The sequence below is a fragment of the Prinia subflava genome, chromosome 7 (assembly GCF_021018805.1).
Source record: "Prinia subflava isolate CZ2003 ecotype Zambia chromosome 7, Cam_Psub_1.2, whole genome shotgun sequence".
NCBI lineage: Eukaryota > Metazoa > Chordata > Aves > Passeriformes > Cisticolidae > Prinia > Prinia subflava.
Window position 1 is genome coordinate 556,016 of NC_086253.1, and position 16,027 is coordinate 572,042.

General features: G+C 63.7%; 1 protein-coding gene across 1 annotated transcript; it reads left to right on the forward strand.

Annotated features, from left to right (window-relative positions):
- The first annotated feature begins 2,120 nt into the window (after positions 1-2,120).
- On the forward strand, positions 2,121-14,948 carry FBXO41 (F-box protein 41). The gene is made up of 12 exons (XM_063401161.1): positions 2,121-3,019; positions 6,713-6,923; positions 7,345-7,424; positions 7,522-7,820; positions 7,933-8,201; positions 8,605-8,720; positions 8,948-9,100; positions 10,826-10,921; positions 12,412-12,530; positions 13,243-13,401; positions 14,031-14,146; positions 14,587-14,948. The coding sequence occupies exons 1-12, from the start codon at positions 2,298-2,300 to the stop codon at positions 14,647-14,649; spliced, it is 2,403 nt and encodes an 800-aa protein (XP_063257231.1). The 5' UTR covers positions 2,121-2,297; the 3' UTR covers positions 14,650-14,948.
- Positions 14,949-16,027: the final 1,079 nt, after the last annotated feature.

Genomic DNA, 16,027 nt, shown 5'->3' on the forward strand with positions numbered 1-16,027 from the left:
GAGGATGGGGGGCAGCGGCGCGGGCAGCATCCTGCACCCCGGCATGGACACCGGCAGCATCCCCCGGCACCCCTCTTCGCCATCCCCCTTCCCTCCTCAGGCAGCCAGGGGAGCTGCCTGCTGGTATTTTGTGGGGGGTGGCGGGCAGATAAAACGTTAAACAATGCGAAGAAAGGCTCCATGATGGATCGCAGGTGGCGGCGCCGGAGCAGCCCGGGGATGCTGCAATCCCCGCGCTCGGCAGCGTTTCCCGGCTCCGGATGCCTGTGGGTTTTGTGAGCGTGGCCGCCGTAGTAATGACACCGCGAATAATTCCCTCAAATCCTGCTTGTTGCCGTGGAGATGGGAGCGAGGAGAGGTTTTGCGGCCGGGGTAGGACCTGCCCAGGACACGGAGCGGGCTCCGTGTGCTTCCCGATCCCGCTGGGCAGGATCCTGCCTTGGATTTTGGCCGGGAAATTCGGGCTGAGGCTGCTCGGGTGCCCGGGAGACGTGGGCAGGGATCCAGGCCCGAGGCAGCGGGGCGCGATTCCCATCCCCGCGCTGGAAAAGCGCTTTCTCATCCCCCCGGCAGCGGCCGAAGTTGCCGGACGCGCTTTGTGCTCGCCGGGGTCCGGGGTCCTGCGGGGCCGAGCCCGCGGTGGCCCGGGTGGGGTTCGTGTGGGCGGGTGTGTTTGGTAACAACCCCAAAACGCAGCCAAGCGGGGCACAAACCCTCCCGGCTCGTCTTGGGTTTATTTCCGGCATGGATTTCTTGCCTTTGCTGATTTTTCCCTTAAAAAATGGTTTCCCAGCCTCGTGGCCTGGTTGTCCCTCCGAGGGGACGCTGAGGCACCAGGGATGCTGCCCTGGGGACCAGCAGGGATGGGTGGAGGTTCCGTGGCAGCTCAGGGCTCACCAACTGGTGGTCGTGGGATGCAGGAGGGCTCTGAGGGCCTTTAGGGTGGTGGGAAGAGCCATTTGTGGGATATTGCAGAGAGATGAGCATGGGATAGTCCCACCCATGGGTGCCCTCGGTGTTGTGGGGTGAAGGAATTGCTGTTCCCATCTCTGAATGACAAATGAAAAATGAAAATATTGTGCTCTGAGGTGTGTGTGTGCCCCCCAGGCTGGAGGGGACCGTGGCAGCCTCCTGGGCTGGATTTTCACTGGCCTATCCCATTTCACAAGGGTGATTCCCCCACTGATGTCGTGGGGGATTTTGTGAGTGGGGGATGAACCAGGTCCCACAGGGACCTTCACCCACCCAGGCAGGAGAGGCCACCATGGCCCTGCACTGGACAGCGTGGGGGCTCAGGGGTGGATGAGAACTCCTGGGAATAAATCCCATTCCAGGCTGCACGGGCTGGTCCAGCAGGAGTGGGTCAGCCTTTGCTTGGAGAAGGTGCAGGATCACAGCACCCGCTCCTGCTGTCGGACACAGGGATGATCCTGGGCCTGGCAGACCCCGATGTTCCAGGGGCTCATTGGGTGGTGGTTGGGCAAGAGGGCAAAAGGGTCCCCTCTGCCCCTCCTGTGACCAGCTCGGGGTGGACGGAGCGAGATTCCCATGGGCTGTGCACCTTCCTGACGGCTGTGTTCCCCCAGATGGTTGAGAACCTTTCCGGGGGCTGGCAAACATTCCCAAGGGTTTGTAGAACCACAGAATCACTCAGGTTGGAAAAGACCTCTAAGACCATCGAGTCCAGGAGCTGTGGAACTTCCCAAGGGCTGTGGAACTTCCCAAGGGCTGTGGAGCTTCCCAAAACCTGTGGGTCTTCACAAGGGGTGTGGAACTTCCCAACGGTTCTGGAGCTTTCCAGGGCTCTGCACATTCCCAAGGGTCTGCACATTCCCAGGGCTCTGCACATTCCCAAGGGTCTGCACAGTCCCAGGGGCTCTGCACATTCCCAGGGCTCTGCACATTCCCAAGGGTCTGCACATTCCCAGGGCTCTGCACATTCCCAGGGCTCTGCACCGTCTTTGGCACCATGTGCCCTCCCAAGGGATGTGCGTGGGTGGGGGAAACACGGGAGGGTGGCATGGAGGCACAGAGGGGCCCCAGAAGAAGAACCAAGGAGGGATTTTTGGGGACTCCCCCCACCCCTGTATCACTGACCCCCATCTCTTCCAGTGCCCGGCACCGCTCGATGCTGACACCCCCCGGGATTGCCGGATCCCCCCCGTTCCGTGCCCCCGCCATGCCCCAGCGGAGCCGCCAGCCCCGTGCCGGGGGCCCCCCGGCCGCCCCCGCGGGTCCCCGGGGGCCGCGCGCCGCGCCATGAGCGGGCCCCGCGCCCCTCGGAGCAGAGCCCAGCCATGGCCTCGCTGGACCTGCCCTACCGCTGCCCGCGCTGCGGCGAGCACAAGCGCTTCCGCAGCCTGTCCTCGCTGCGGGCGCACCTGGAGTACAACCACACCTACGAGACCCTCTACGTGCTCTCCAAGACCAACAGCATCTGCGACGCCGCCGTCTTCCCGCTGGCCGCCGACGCGGCCCTGCTGAGCCCGGCCGCCCGCAGGGACTACTTTGAGAGCACCTCCTTCCAGGGCAAGGACCAGCGCTTCTCCTGCGACCTGGTGCCCGCCGAGGAGCTGGAGCCCGCCCCGTCCTCGTCGCCCTCGCCCCGCTATGTCCACGAGATCGAGATCCCGCTGAGCGAGATCTTCACCCGCGGCAAGGCCGTGGCGCCCGCGCCCGCCCCGCCCGCCGCCATGGACGCGGCCTACGAGGAGGGCCTGGCCCGCCTCAAGATCCGCGCCTTCGAGAAGCTGGAGGTGGACAAGAGGCTGGAGAAGCTGACCGAGGAGGTGGAGCAGAAGATCGCCTCGCAGGTGGGCCGGCTCCAGGTGGAGCTGGACCGCAAGAGCTCGGAGCTGGAGAAGGCCAAGCAGGAGAGCCTGCGGCTGAGCCGGGAGAAGCAGGAGCTGGAGGACCGGGCGTCGGAGCTGTCCCGCCAGGTGGACGTCAGCGTGGAGATGCTGGCGTCCCTCAAGCAGGACCTGGTGCAGAAGGAGCAGGAGCTCACCCGGAAGCAGCAGTGAGTGCTCTGTCCCTGTCCCAGCTGTGGGGTGCCTGGCAGTGGGTCCTGTGGCTGCCCCATCCCTGCAGGGGTTTGAGGCCGGGTTGGACAGGGTTTGGAGCACTGGGGAACAGTGCAAGGAGTCTCTGCCCATGGTAGGGGGTGGATTGAGATGAGCTTTGGGGTCTCTTCCAATCCAAACAATTCCATAAGTCCAGAGGAGCCCAGTACCACCACCACACCCTCAGGGCCAGGGCTCGGGCACAGCCCCTTGGTGATGCCCACCAGCATCATCCCTTACCAGGTTCTCCTCTTCTCCCACCCACTCAGTGTCCACGCAGACCTGGCCCCTGGGTCAGGACAAGCCAGACCTTGTCCCAGAGCCACCAGTGGTCCCAGGACATGGCCAGGCTGGGGAGCACCGAGCCACAGCCTGGTTTGGGTTGAAGGAACCTTAAATCCCACCTCGTTGCCTCCCCCATGCCACACTGCAGGTTTTTCTCCCAGAGGGAGGGGGGGGCAGCCCAGGCAGTGCCACCTCCATTTGCTGTTATGTGACACTGCCATCCTCCTGTCCCTCCCATATTCCCTGCTCAACATCCCCTGCCCACCCCAGCGCTGCTCCTGGGATTCCCTCCGGGCCAGTTCTGCCCATTGGTGCTGTCCAGGCAAACCAGACCTCGCTCCTCAGGAGCTTGAGCAAATCTGGGGGGGCCCAGCAGGTCAGCGAGGCGTTCGTGGGGGACAGGCACGGCTGTGCCGGGCTGGGAGCGCTGCTGGGATCCCTGAAGGAATTGTTGTGGTTCCCATTGTCATCTGCACATTTGTGAATGACTTTGACTCCACAAGAATGGCCTGGCTCAGGAACAGGGATCCCAGGATGGGGGATCCCTGGCTGAGGAGCGGGGTGACCCTGGGGCTCCACAAGGACACCTCCAGGTTTGGGGGCACCCCTGTGGGACAGGCAGTGAGGGGTTTGGGGTGTGTGGGTGTTGTCCAGGGGCACCCTGGGGATGTGTGGTGAGGGAATTAAGGACTCCAGCATGGAAGAGTCTGAAGCAGGGCCTGGAGACAGCTAGACAGGGTAAATTGAGGGTTGAATGTCTCTTGGTGAAACCTGGACAATGTTACCACCTGAAACCCTGGGTTTATGCCCCAAAACGACATCCTGGATCTCCCATTCCTCAGAGAAACCCTCCTGCCCCTCAACTGTCCCTGCCAGTCCCCAAACTCCTCGACCTCAAGGGACAAAATCCCTTGTGAGGTTGCAGGGAGAGCATGGGAAGGGCTGGTGTGAGAGGAGGTTTTCCCCTGCACTTGGGAAAGTCATCAGGAATCCTTTTAATCAGCAAAGCCTTCCCTGAAAACATTGTGGGGACATTTCCCAGCCCTGCCAGCTCCAAGACAGCACGAGGCCGATGTCCTCCTGGGAGACCTCTGGCTCCTGGGCTCCGTTAGCTTTGCCAGGAGTGTTTTTCCACCCAGTCCATGGGAATGAGAGAGACGCAGGCGATAACCATCAGCATCACCTTACAGAACCTGCCCAGCTCCACATTTGCCTTCCAAATCCCCTGAGGCCCCTTCCAGAAGCCTTCCCAGAGCATCCCCAGAGCTCCCAGGCTCAGCCTGCAAGGGGCAGCTTGGGGATAAATTAATTGATAATTAATTGGTAATTAATTGGTAATTGATATCCAGCAGTGGGAATTATGTCACTAAGGGCTGCCCCCTCCTTTTCCTTCGTGCTCCTGAGCAGATCATTGTGTCCAGGTGTCCAGGGTCAGGTGTGTGTGCTTGGGTTTCAGTGGTCAGCTAGGTGTGTGTGTCTAGGTGTGTGTGGGCCGGTGTCCGAGGCCAGCTGTGCCCCAGACAGACGTGCCAAGCTGTGTTTGTGCATCTGCAGGGGTTCCTGGGTGCTGAGGGGAGTGTGAGCAGCTCTGTGTGTGTGTCTATGTCCGTATCTCTGTGTGTGTGTGTGTGTGTTTGTGTGTGTGTGTACCCATGTGCAGGGCTCTGTGTGTGTGTGTCTATGTCCGTGTCTCTGTGTGTGTGTGTGTGCCACCAGCGGTGCAGGTGTGAGCAGCTGTGCCTGTGTTCAGGTGGGTGCTTGGGGAGCCATGGAATTGTTGGGTGGGAAGGGACCCTAAAACCCACCCAATGCCACCATGGCAAGGACACCTCCCACTGTCCCAGGCTGCTCCAAGCCCCAGTGTCCAACCTGGCCTTGGGCACTGCCAGGGATCCAGGGGCAGCCACAGCTGCTCTGGGCACCCTGTGCCAGGGCCTGCCCACCCTCGGATGCTGCCTGGCTGTGTGTGCCCGGCTGTGTGTGCCTGTTGTGCCTGGCTGGTTGTGTGTGCTCGTTGTGCCTGGCTGTGTGTGCTCAGCTGTGTGTGTGCCCAGTTCTGCGTGTGCTGTATTTGTGTTCTCCTGGCGGTGTGTGGGGCACTCAGACGTGCAGGACAGGGCTCTGTGTGTGTGTGTACCTGGTGTCCATGGGGCACAGCCATGTGCAGGGCTCTGTGTGTGTGTGTGTGTGTGTGTGTGTGTACCCGTGTGCAGGGCTCTGTGTGTGTGTGTGTGTGTGTGTGTGTGTACCCGTGTGCAGGGCTCTGTGTGTGTGTGTGTGTGTGTGTGTGTGTACCCGTGTGCAGGGCTCTGTGTGTGTGTGTGTGTGTGTGTGTGTACCCGTGTGCAGGGCTCTGTGTGTGTGTGTGTGTGTGTGTGTGTGTACCCGTGTGCAGGGCTCTGTGTGTGTGTGTGTGTGTGTGTGTGTACCCGTGTGCAGGGCTCTGTGTGTGTGTGTGTGTGTGTGTGTGTGTACCCGTGTGCAGGGCTCTGTGTGTGTGTGTGTGTGTACCCGTGTGCAGGGCTCTGTGTGTGTGTGTGTGTGTGTGTGTGTGTACCCGTGTGCAGGGCTCTGTGTGTGTGTGTGTGTGTGTGTACCCGTGTGCAGGGCTCTGTGTGTGTGTGTGTGTGTGTGTACCCGTGTGCAGGGCTCTGTGTGTGTGTGTGTGTGTGTGTACCCGTGTGCAGGGCTCTGTGTGTGTGTGTGTCTATGTCCATGTCTGTGTGTGTTTGTGTGTACCCGTGTGCAGGGCTCTGTGTGTGTCTGTGTGTGTTTGTGTGTGTGTGTACCCATTCCATGTCTGTGTCTGTGTGTGTTTGTGTGTACCCAGTGCTTCCCTGGTTCCCGAGGGGCGGATGAGGACAGCGGGTGTCTGTGCTGGGGCGGGGCCAGCTCGAGCTGCTGTCACACGGCACCCCCGGTCTGGTCACATTTTGCGGGAAACAGCCCTCCCGCAAGCTCAGAGCTCCGAGCACCTTCTAATTAATGTGTTAATGAGGGAGCCGGGGCCCTGCAACCACCGGGCTGAGCAGGGTTTAAGGGCATCACTGCCATCCTCCTCCCCCAGTCTGTCACACCGTCATCATCCTCTTCCCTCTGCTCCGTCGTGCTCAGGAGCCCGATTCCAGTCCTGGGGGTGCTGGGGATGTCACCTCACCCCTGAAACAAGGTGGCAACATCCCCCCCGGTGCTGGGAGCATCCCTTCATCCCTGTCCTGCCCCGGGGCCACCTGGGCTGGCACAGACCCAGACCAGGCTGAGGGTGGGACAGTCCGGCTGTGCCCGCTCCCGGCCGGGACACGGCGGCGGAGGGGCTGAGGGGGTGCGTGGGGAGGCCCTGGGTGTCACCGCGGTCCCTCTGCCAGGGAGGTGCTGCAGATCGACCAGTTCCTGAAGGAGACGGCGGCGCGGGAGGCCAACGCCAAGGTGCGGCTGCAGCACTTCATCGAGGAGCTGCTGGACCGCGCCGACCGCGCCGAGAAGCAGCTCCAGATCATCAGCAGCAGCTGCGGCACCACCCCCAACGGGAGCCTGGGACGCTGCGGCACCCCGGCCACCAAGGCCATCGCCCGGGCGGTACCTCTGCGGGCACAGGCACGGGCACGGCTCCGGGAGCTCACCCTCGGCTTCGGGAACGCACCCGGGGCTTTGGGGGTTCACCCTCGGCTTCGGGAATGCCCCCAGAGCTTCGGGAATGCAAGCCTGGCTTCAGGAATGCGCCCCTGGCTCTCCTCTGCCGGGGGCCGAGCGGGCGGTGCAGGGACCCCTCTCCTTCCCGTGGGAAATGGGTGGTCCTGGGTGGGGGATCCCAGGGAGGAGTTGTTTCCCTGTGGGTCGGTGCTTCGATGCTGGGGATGCTGTCCTGCATCCCGCTGGGGGAGGGTGTCCCCCCAAAACGCCGCTGGCACCGGTGGGTTAGCGGGGTCCCCTCCCTCGGCTGCACCGTGCACACGCCGGGTTGTGCCACGTTGGCTCCTCTTGTCCCCTGTCCCCGCAGAGAGAGCGGCACCCGGGCCCAGGGGTGGCCGTGCACGGTCCCTACGGCGCGGCCAACCAGCGCTCCTCCTCCAGCACCGGGTGAGTGCCCGTCCCTGCCGCCTCCGCGGGGTTTAACGGGGCGAGAACGGCGAGGGGAGGCACTCCCGGCGAGCCCTGAGCACCTCCCTGTCCGCAGGGCCTCGAGCCGGGCCAAGGCCGTGTCACAGAGCTCGGGCTGCTACGACAGCGACAGCGCGGAGCCGTGTCCCACGGACGACGCGGCCGACGGACCCCCGTACGCGGCGCGGGGCTCGGGGCTGCGCCGCCAGGCCATCCAGAACTGGCACCGCCGCCCCTACCGCAACAGCACCGAGGGCGAGGAGGGCGACGTGTCCGACGTGGGCTCCCGCACCACCGAGTCGGAGGCCGAGGGCTGGGAGCCGGAGGCGCCGGGATCCGCCGCGTCCCGGCCCGCCGGCAGCTGCCGCCTGACGGGTGAGAGCGCGCCGGGGCTGGGGGCGGGAGGGGCGGGAGGTGAGCGGTGTGAGCCGGAGGCTGTGGGACGGGGATGGAGCTTCCCTCACCCGCTGCTGTCCCCGTGCACCAGTGGCCACCGACGCCGGGTGTCCCGTGGCCAGGCCCGAGGGGGCCGGGGGCAAGGTGTGCCGGCTGGAGCGGGGCAGCCCGGGCCACTCCAGCGAGGTGATCAGCCCCGAGATCCTCAAGATGCGCGCGGCGCTCTTCTGCATCTTCACCTACCTGGACACCAAGACCCTGCTGCGCGCCGCCGAGGTGTGCAAGGACTGGAAGTTCGTGGCGCGGCACCCGGCCGTGTGGACACGGGTGCTGCTGGAGAACGCCAGGGTCTCCTCCAAGGTACCGCGAGGGGCTGGCACCGCCTGGGGCACGGCCTCTCCTCCAGAAGGGTAAAGGTGTCAGCACCTCCCTGGCGGGCGGGACGGTTGTGCCATTGCGGCCCTGGGGACACAGGCGGGCTGGAGGGGTTGCAGGTGCCCAGGTGAATGCTCGGGGACAGGAGCTCACACCTGCACAGGTTTTCATGTGCTTCTGTGCCACGCCCATGGTTTTGTGGTCACGCCCATGATTTTTTGGTCACACGCATGGTTTTGTGGTCACACCCATGATTTTGTGGCACATGCTCTGCCACGGCCTCGTGTGTGCATCTTCACACATTCCTGCCACGCGTGCACAGCCAGGGGTGGGGGGTGTGGGACGTGCTGGGGTGTCCCTGTCGGTGACTGTCAGCCCTGTGCCCCAGTTCCTGGCCATGCTGTCCCAGTGGTGCACCCAGATGCATTCCCTCACCCTCCAAAACCTGAAGCCGCGCCAGCGGGGCAAGAAGGAGAGCAAGGAGGATTACATGAAGAGCACACGGTGAGTGCCCGTGTCCCTCTGTCCCCGTGTCCCCCCTCCCGCAGCCAGAGCTGCTCCCTGAGCCCCAGCACCCGTTCCCATGGCGGACCCCAGGGCACACCGGCTCCTGCTGGGGGGTTTGGGTGTCCTGGAGCCAGGGACGCCCACGGGACGTGTCACCCTGCTGGGGTGGTGACAGGGAGGGCGAGCAGGGGCTCCAGCGCCTGATGCTGGCTCCGTGCGGGCAGGGGCTGCCTGGAGGCGGGGCTGGAGTCGCTGCTGAAGGCCACGGGCAGCAACCTGCTGATCCTGCGCATCTCGCACTGCCCCAACGTGCTCACCGACCGCTCGCTCTGGCTGGCCAGCTGCTACTGCCGCGCCCTGCAGGCCGTCACCTACCGGTAAGGACGGCCACCAGCGCCGCCGGGCACTGCCACGGGGCTGGGACGCCCTTCCCTGGTGGGGCACAGCCTGCCTGCCCCAGTGCAAAGGACCCGCCTGGCCCCGGCCCCAGCCCAGTGTCCCCAGCCCAGTGTCCCCAGTGCCAGCTGTCCCTGCAGCTCCCGGCCCCTCCCAGGCTGTTCCCGTGCAGGTCTCTCACTTCCAGCTCCGTTCCCATCCTCCCGTTACCGATCTCGTCCTGGCTGGAGCCATCACCGGGGGCTGGGCAAGGAGACCCCTTTGTGGTGGAGAAGGGTGAGGAGGAGGTGCCCGGGGAGGTCCCACCTGGCTGTCACCCCTGATGGAGGATTCACTGGAGAGAAGAGGCTCAGGGTCCCTCTCTGCTGGGAGGGAGGAACAGCTCTGCCATGGGAGAGCCAGGATTCAGCTTGGAGACCTTGCCTGAGGTCAGGGACACAAGGCTCATGCTGATCCTGGAGCAAATCCCAGGTCCTGGAGGGCATCACTGGCCACTCCTCAGTTTTGGCCACCTATGGAGACAGGATTGACCTTCCCTCCACCCTCCAGGAGGATGATCCTTGCTCTGCTGCGCCTGCAGACAACCACAGTGTCCCTTCCACCTGGTGCTCATCCAGCCAGGGCAGAGAATCCTCCAGGTGGGAAAGCACATCCAGCCACTCCCCTGGTGTGAGCCCCAGGAGCTCAGACGCGGCTCTGACCCACACCATGAGACAGGAGACAGCCCAGAGCTGCCAGGTTTAACTCCAAGGCTGCTCCATTGGCTGTTCCAAGGGCAGCAGAGCAAGCCCAGGAGCTCCAGCACACAAGCTGTGCCTGTGACTCACGCTCTGATTAACCTGCTGTTCTTGGCACCCAGCTCCAGCACAGATGTGTGAAGCCCTCGGGATAACACCCAGCCTTATTTTTAGGCTTGCCTGAAGTTCTGAAGTGGGACATTTAGACTCGGGAAGCTCGGCCTCGCTCTCTGGAAGGCTCCTGGTGTGGTGGGACAGCCAGGGGGCTGTTTGGGCTGGTGGCATCTGTGGCACCTCTCCTTGGAGCTGGGCTCCACCCGGCTCACGATGAACCCACGCCTGCCCCAGGCCCTGCCCGGGTCCAGCAGCATCCCGGGGGCCTCTCCTGGTACCTCCAGACACCGAGGAGCAGCCACAGCAACCCCTGTGACATTTGGCCAAGAGCCACCTGCAGACACAGTGGCACAACCACAGGGCAGCCACAGAGGCCACAGAGCAGCCCCTGCCCCTGGCTGGGGTGTCCTTCCCACCCCTGGCACTGTCCCCACCCAGGCCAGGAGGGGGACACCAGCCCAGAGTGACCTGCAGGGACAGGGTCTGTTTGCCCTGCAGGGACACACGGCCAGGCAGTCTCTGTCACTTGTCACCTCTGCATGTGGAAGATGCACCTCCAGCTCACCTTCCACCTTCAACCTCCCCTCCAGCCCTGCCTCCCCCTCTTCCCCTGCAGCCTCAGCTTCTGCCACTGCTGCCAGTGCACATCCATAGGCAGCATTCCAGATGGGAACGCCCCAGCCTCCCTCACAGCCTGCTGCTGGGCCTGGCTGCTCCAGGGGCCGGGGCTGGGCTGGAAATAATGACCACACTGGTACCCCTGGCTGCTCCAGGGAGCTCCCTGGGGATGCAGACCCAGCCCAGGGGCGGCACCGCTGCTGGAGGGGCCATCCCGTGTCCCCTGTGTTGTTCCAGGAGCTCCACGGACCCCGTGGGCCATGAAGTCATCTGGGCCCTTGGAGCAGGCTGCAGGGACATCATCTCCCTCCAGGTCGCCCCTCTGCATCCCTGGTAAGGCACAGAATGGGGCGGGTGGGAAGGGACCCCAGAGCCCAGCCAGGGCCACCCCTGCCATGGCAGGGACACCTCCCACTGCCCCAGTGTCCAGCCTGGCCTGGGACACTGCCAGGGAGGGAACTGGGTTAGGAGGAGACCACACTGAGAATGAGGGGCACCACTGAGCTGGAATGGAATTGGGTGCCAAGACCTGATTTGCTTAGGGAGGGTCTTCGTGGGATGAGGAGAAACCCTGGAGCCCAGTCCATGGGACAGGAGCTCAGCCCCATCCCTCCCTGTGGAAACTGGGAGCTGCTGGGTGTCTGCACCTCCCTGCTGAGCCGGGAACGCTCCAGGGAGGAGCTGCTGACACCGACATGAAAGGGATCTGTGATGGGTCTGGGAGGTGGCACTGAACATCAAAGGCCTGGCTGAGCTCTCTCTGCTCAGCAGCAGCAGCTCTGGAGGGCCTGGAGGCTGCTGAAGGGGCGTCACTGCTTGGGGGCCACTGCAGCTGCTCTCATTTTGGGAAAGCGTTTTGGGGGAGCTGCTGGTGCAGTCTCCTCTCACCCCACAATGTCTGGGTGCTCAGGAGCTGATGGCTCACACAGCAGGACACAGCTCTGGGCCTCAGCACAGTCCCCTGGGCATTGCTCATGGCAGTGTCAGTGCCCAGGGATGTCACCAGCACAGGCCGGTGTCAGTGCCCAGGGATGTCACCCAGCACAGACCGGTGTCAGTGCCCAGGGATGTCACCCAGCAGGACAGGCTGGTGTCAGTGCCCAGGGGATGTCACCCAGCACAGACCGGTGTCAGTGCCCAGGGATGTCACCCAGCAGGACAGGCTGGTGTCAGTGCCCAGGGATGTCACCCAGGACAGGCCGGTGTCAGTGCCCAGGGATGTCACCCAGCAGGACAGGCTGGTGTCAGTGCCCAGGGGATGTCACCCAGCAGGACAGGCTGGTGTCACTGGTGTCAGTGCCCAGGGATGTCACCCAGCAGCACAGGCTGGTGTCAGGCCCTGGTAGCTCCTGTCTGCCCTGGGGGAGCAGCACATGGCACCTGGCTCCTCCACCTGAGCCAGAGCTCCAGGCCCTGCTGCTGCTTTGATCTGTGCAAGCAACAGAGTTCAGGGCCTGATTTGGGTCTCCAAGTTTGGAATCACAGGATCCTGGAATGGTTTGGGTTGGCAGAAACCTTCAACACCACCCAGTGCCACCCTTGCCAGGGGCAGGGACACCTCCCACTGTCCCAGAGTGCTCCAAGCCCCAAAGTTCTGGACACTGGCAGGGATCCACAGCTGCTCTGGACAAGCTTTGGGGCCCTGGGCACTCGGAGCTGCCCTGTCCCAGTGGCAGCACAGCCCCGGGTGCTGCTCACGTGGGGACACCCGCAGGGTGACCCCCAGGCTGGTGGGGTGGCAGAGCTCCAGTCCCACGCCCTCCCAGGAGTGCCTGGGGGCTGGGCGGCCGTGCCACCCCAGCTCTTGTCCCTCCTGTCCCCAGCCAGCAGCCGACGCGCTTCAGCAACCGCTGCCTGCAGATGATCGGGCGCTGCTGGCCCCACCTGCGGGCGCTGGGCGTCGGAGGGGCCGGCTGCGGCGTGCAGGGCCTGGCCTCCCTAGGTAGGCACTGCTGGGGCCCACAGAGCCACCGGGCTGGGAGGGGTCCCTGGGGCCACCCACTCCACCCTGTGCCCAATGCCCGCCTTGTCCCCAGCCCAGAACTCAGAATCACGGGGTCACAAAATGGTCACGGGGCTTGGGAGGGGTCCCTGGGCCACCCACTCCACCCTGTGCCCAATGCCCACCTTGTCCCCAGCCCAGAACTCGGAATCATGGAGTCACAGAATGGTCACTGGGAGCACTGAGTCCACCCTGTGCCCAATGCCCACCTTGTCACAGCCCAGCGCTTGGAATCACAGGGTCACAGAATGGTCACAGGGCTTGGGAAGGGTCCCTGGGAGCACCCACTCCACCCTGTGCCAAATGTCCACCTTGTCACAGCCCAGCACTCGGAATCACAGGGTCACAGAACGGTCACTGGGCTTGGGAGGGGTCCCTGGGAACCCTGAGTCCACCCTGTGCCAAATGCCCGCCTTGTCACCAGCCCAGAGCACTGAGTGCCACCTCCAGGCATTCCCTGGGCACCTCCAACCCTCCCCGGGCAGCCCCTTCCTTGTTCTCCGGTGGGACCAGGAGATGCAGTAGGCAGGGAGATGCTGCCCCCCACCCATGGGTGCTCCCTGCCCCTCCCAGTGCCGCCCATCCCTGCCAGCCCCTTTCCCCCGTGTGTCCCTGTCCCCTCCCGGGGTGCTGTCACACTCTGTCCCTGCAGCCCGGAACTGCATGAGGCTGCAGGTGCTGGAGCTGGACCACGTGGCCGAGATCAACCAGGAGGTGGCTGCCGAGGTGTGCCGGGAGGGGCTGAAGGGGCTGGAGATGCTGGTGCTGACCTCCACGCCCGTGACCCCCAAGGCCCTGCTGCACTTCAACAGTGAGTGGCGCTGCCAGGGCCTCAGCCATTGCTGCTGCCCAGATCCCTGGGGAAGAACGCTCTTCCAGGGAGCTGCTGGCACTGCAGGGTGCTGGGAGGGTGCCAAAGAGGGGATCCAACACCCCCACCGAGGATGGGCCGAGGAGAGCTGACCTTGCCTCGGGCCATGGGGAGGATGGGGACGCTTCCTCCATGGTCCCCCATGGGTGATCAAGGTCTCAATGTTTGTGACACACCCGAGGTTTGTGACAAACCTGAGCTTGGGTCACGCCGTTTGCTGGGGCCACTGGCCAGGGCAGGAGGTTCACAGCCTCAGGAGGGTCTGTCCTGGTGGTCCCAGCTCAGGTGACTGTGGTTGGGCATGCTGGGAGCCCACCCCTCTGGATGGCAGAGCCGGGGATTCCCGAGGAAACGGGGGGACACCAGTTTGGGACAGGGCAGCCAGGGGCCATCCCACAGCCTGTGGTCCTCCCTGCAGAGACCTTGGCCAGGTCTCCTCCACCTTCAGGGTGAGGATTCCCCACACACAGAAGGCCTTGAGGAGCACAGGGTGGGATGTGGGGTCCCTGCTGGCCGTGGGAGGCTGCGTGTGCCAGGTGTGGAGGTGCAGGCGGTGTCTGTGCCCCCAGGTGTGTGCCGCAACCTGAAGTCCATCGTGGTGCAGGTGGGGATTGTGGACTACTTCAAGGAGCCCCACAGCCCTGAAGCCAGGAAGATGTTTGAAGAAATGGTGAACAAACTCCAGGTAAAGGGCCCCAGTCCCAGCTAACACGAGTGTCCCCAGCCCTGTGTCCTTCCCATGGCAGGGATCAGAAATGTTCCCCCTCTCCCTCTCCTGCCTCTCTCCTTCCTGTAGCAGGGATTTGAGGTGATGTTCCCCCCTCCCTTCCTCGCCCCGTGTCATCCCTGAGGCAGAGATTGGAGATCTCCTCCCTCCAAGTCCTTCCCTTGCAGTGTCCTTCCCACTGTGTCCTTCCAGTGGCAGAGATCCCCTTCTCCCTCCCTCACCCCACGCCCTTCCCAAGGCAGGGATCTGAGGTGTTCCCCCCTCCCTCCCTTGCCCTGTGTCCTTCCTGTGGCAGGGATTCCCCTGTTCCTTCCCCTGGCAGGGATTTGGGGTGTCCCCCCTTCCCTTCCCTCTCCCATGGCACTGCTGGGTTTCCCCACTGCCTGCTCCTCTTCCAGGCCCTGAGGAAAAGACCCGGCTTCTCCAAGATCCTACACATCAAGGTGGAAGGAGGCTGTTAGCCCTTCAGGGAACCCAAAGCACATTCCCTGCTCTGCCCGGCGGAGCCCGAGGCCCCTGAGACCAAACCCGGCGTGGGCTGCTCCTCCCGGGCGGGAGCAGGGATCCCCAGCTCGTGCACAAGGAACCCCCACCCTGCAGCCCTCGGGGGCCGCCCGGGCCGCTCGCGGGCGAGAAGGTGCTACTCAAGGACATTTTCTGGCTGTCCCAGAGCCAGGGCCGTGCCCTTCCCGGGAGGGAAGATGGCTGTGAACCCCTGCGGCTGCTCCTCGCCAAGGATCCGCGTTTGGGGGTGGCTTCTCCGTCGAACTCTGTCTGGGGGATTCTGAGCGTTTGAGGATGGCCCGGCCGATTCCAGGGGCTCCTGGCAGAGTGCTGGGCTCAGCCCCAGCGTCTCCGTGGGGTGAGGGAGGTGGGGTGGGAAGGGGCTGTTCCTCCCCAGGGCCCAGCATTCCCGCAGGGATTCTACTCCTTTTCGTCTCGGATTTGCCAGAGGGCACCCAATCCTGGGGAAACACTCGCAGAAACCAGCAGCCAGCACAGCACAAGCCCGGGAGCAGAGCTGCACCTCGGGGGCTTTGGGAGCCAGAGGACACCAGGAGAGATGAGCGCTCTTCCAGAGGTCTCCAGCCTCACCTCCTCTCCACCAAATCCCTCCTGCCAAGGCAATAAACCGTCTCCAAAATCCTCATCCACCAGGAGACACAGGTCACGCTCCTGTCCCCACCATCCAGGGCCAGTTGTCCCACATGGATAGAGACACTGTCATGGGACACCCACGTTTGCCATCCCATTGCCTTCCTGAGCAGCCTGAAGGAGAAACCCTGGCCAGATTATCCTGAAATGATCCTGGGAAAAGCACCAACCAACAGCCCTGGCTGACCTTAGCCACAGACACCATTTTCTAAGTCTGATTTTTCTTCTGAGTGCCCTCTGCCTGCAAGGACGTCATCATCCCCAAAATATCCTTTTTTCCATAGGAGAAGGCTTTGGAAAGGCATCCAGCAGGGTCAGGCATCTCCATCCTCCACCCTGGGGAGAAGGTACCAGGAGGTGCCCCTGGAGCTGGGGACACCCATCAGAGCACTGCCAGCAGTGGGGACACCCCGGCCTTACCCACGGCCCCGCCCCGTGCCCTCGGACCTGACGGGCTGAGCAGAGAGGAAGCGACTGGGAAAGGGGATTTGGGGCTTTTCCCTCTGCTCTGGACCAGCGCTGGAGGTTTTGGTGCCTGCTGACCGGCGTGGCTGTGAGGGGACACCTGCAGAGCTGTCCCCTCCCCAGCCCTCCCGGAGCCATGGGCTCTCCTGGAGTGTCCCCCAGGAGGGACCAGGCTGCAGATCCAGCACCACGTCCCTCACCTATGGCACAGGAGCTGCT

Bases quoted from the DNA above. Each gene is read 5' to 3' on its own strand.
- FBXO41 (XM_063401161.1), top strand. From the start codon at position 2,298: ATGGCCTCGCTGGACCTGCCCTACCGCTGCCCGCGCTGCGGCGAGCAC. The intron at 6,924-7,344 runs GTACCTCTGCGG...CTGTCCCCGCAG, and splicing joins CCAAGGCCATCGCCCGGGCG to AGAGAGCGGCACCCGGGCCC. The intron at 7,425-7,521 runs GTGAGTGCCCGT...CCCTGTCCGCAG, and splicing joins CGCTCCTCCTCCAGCACCGG to GGCCTCGAGCCGGGCCAAGG.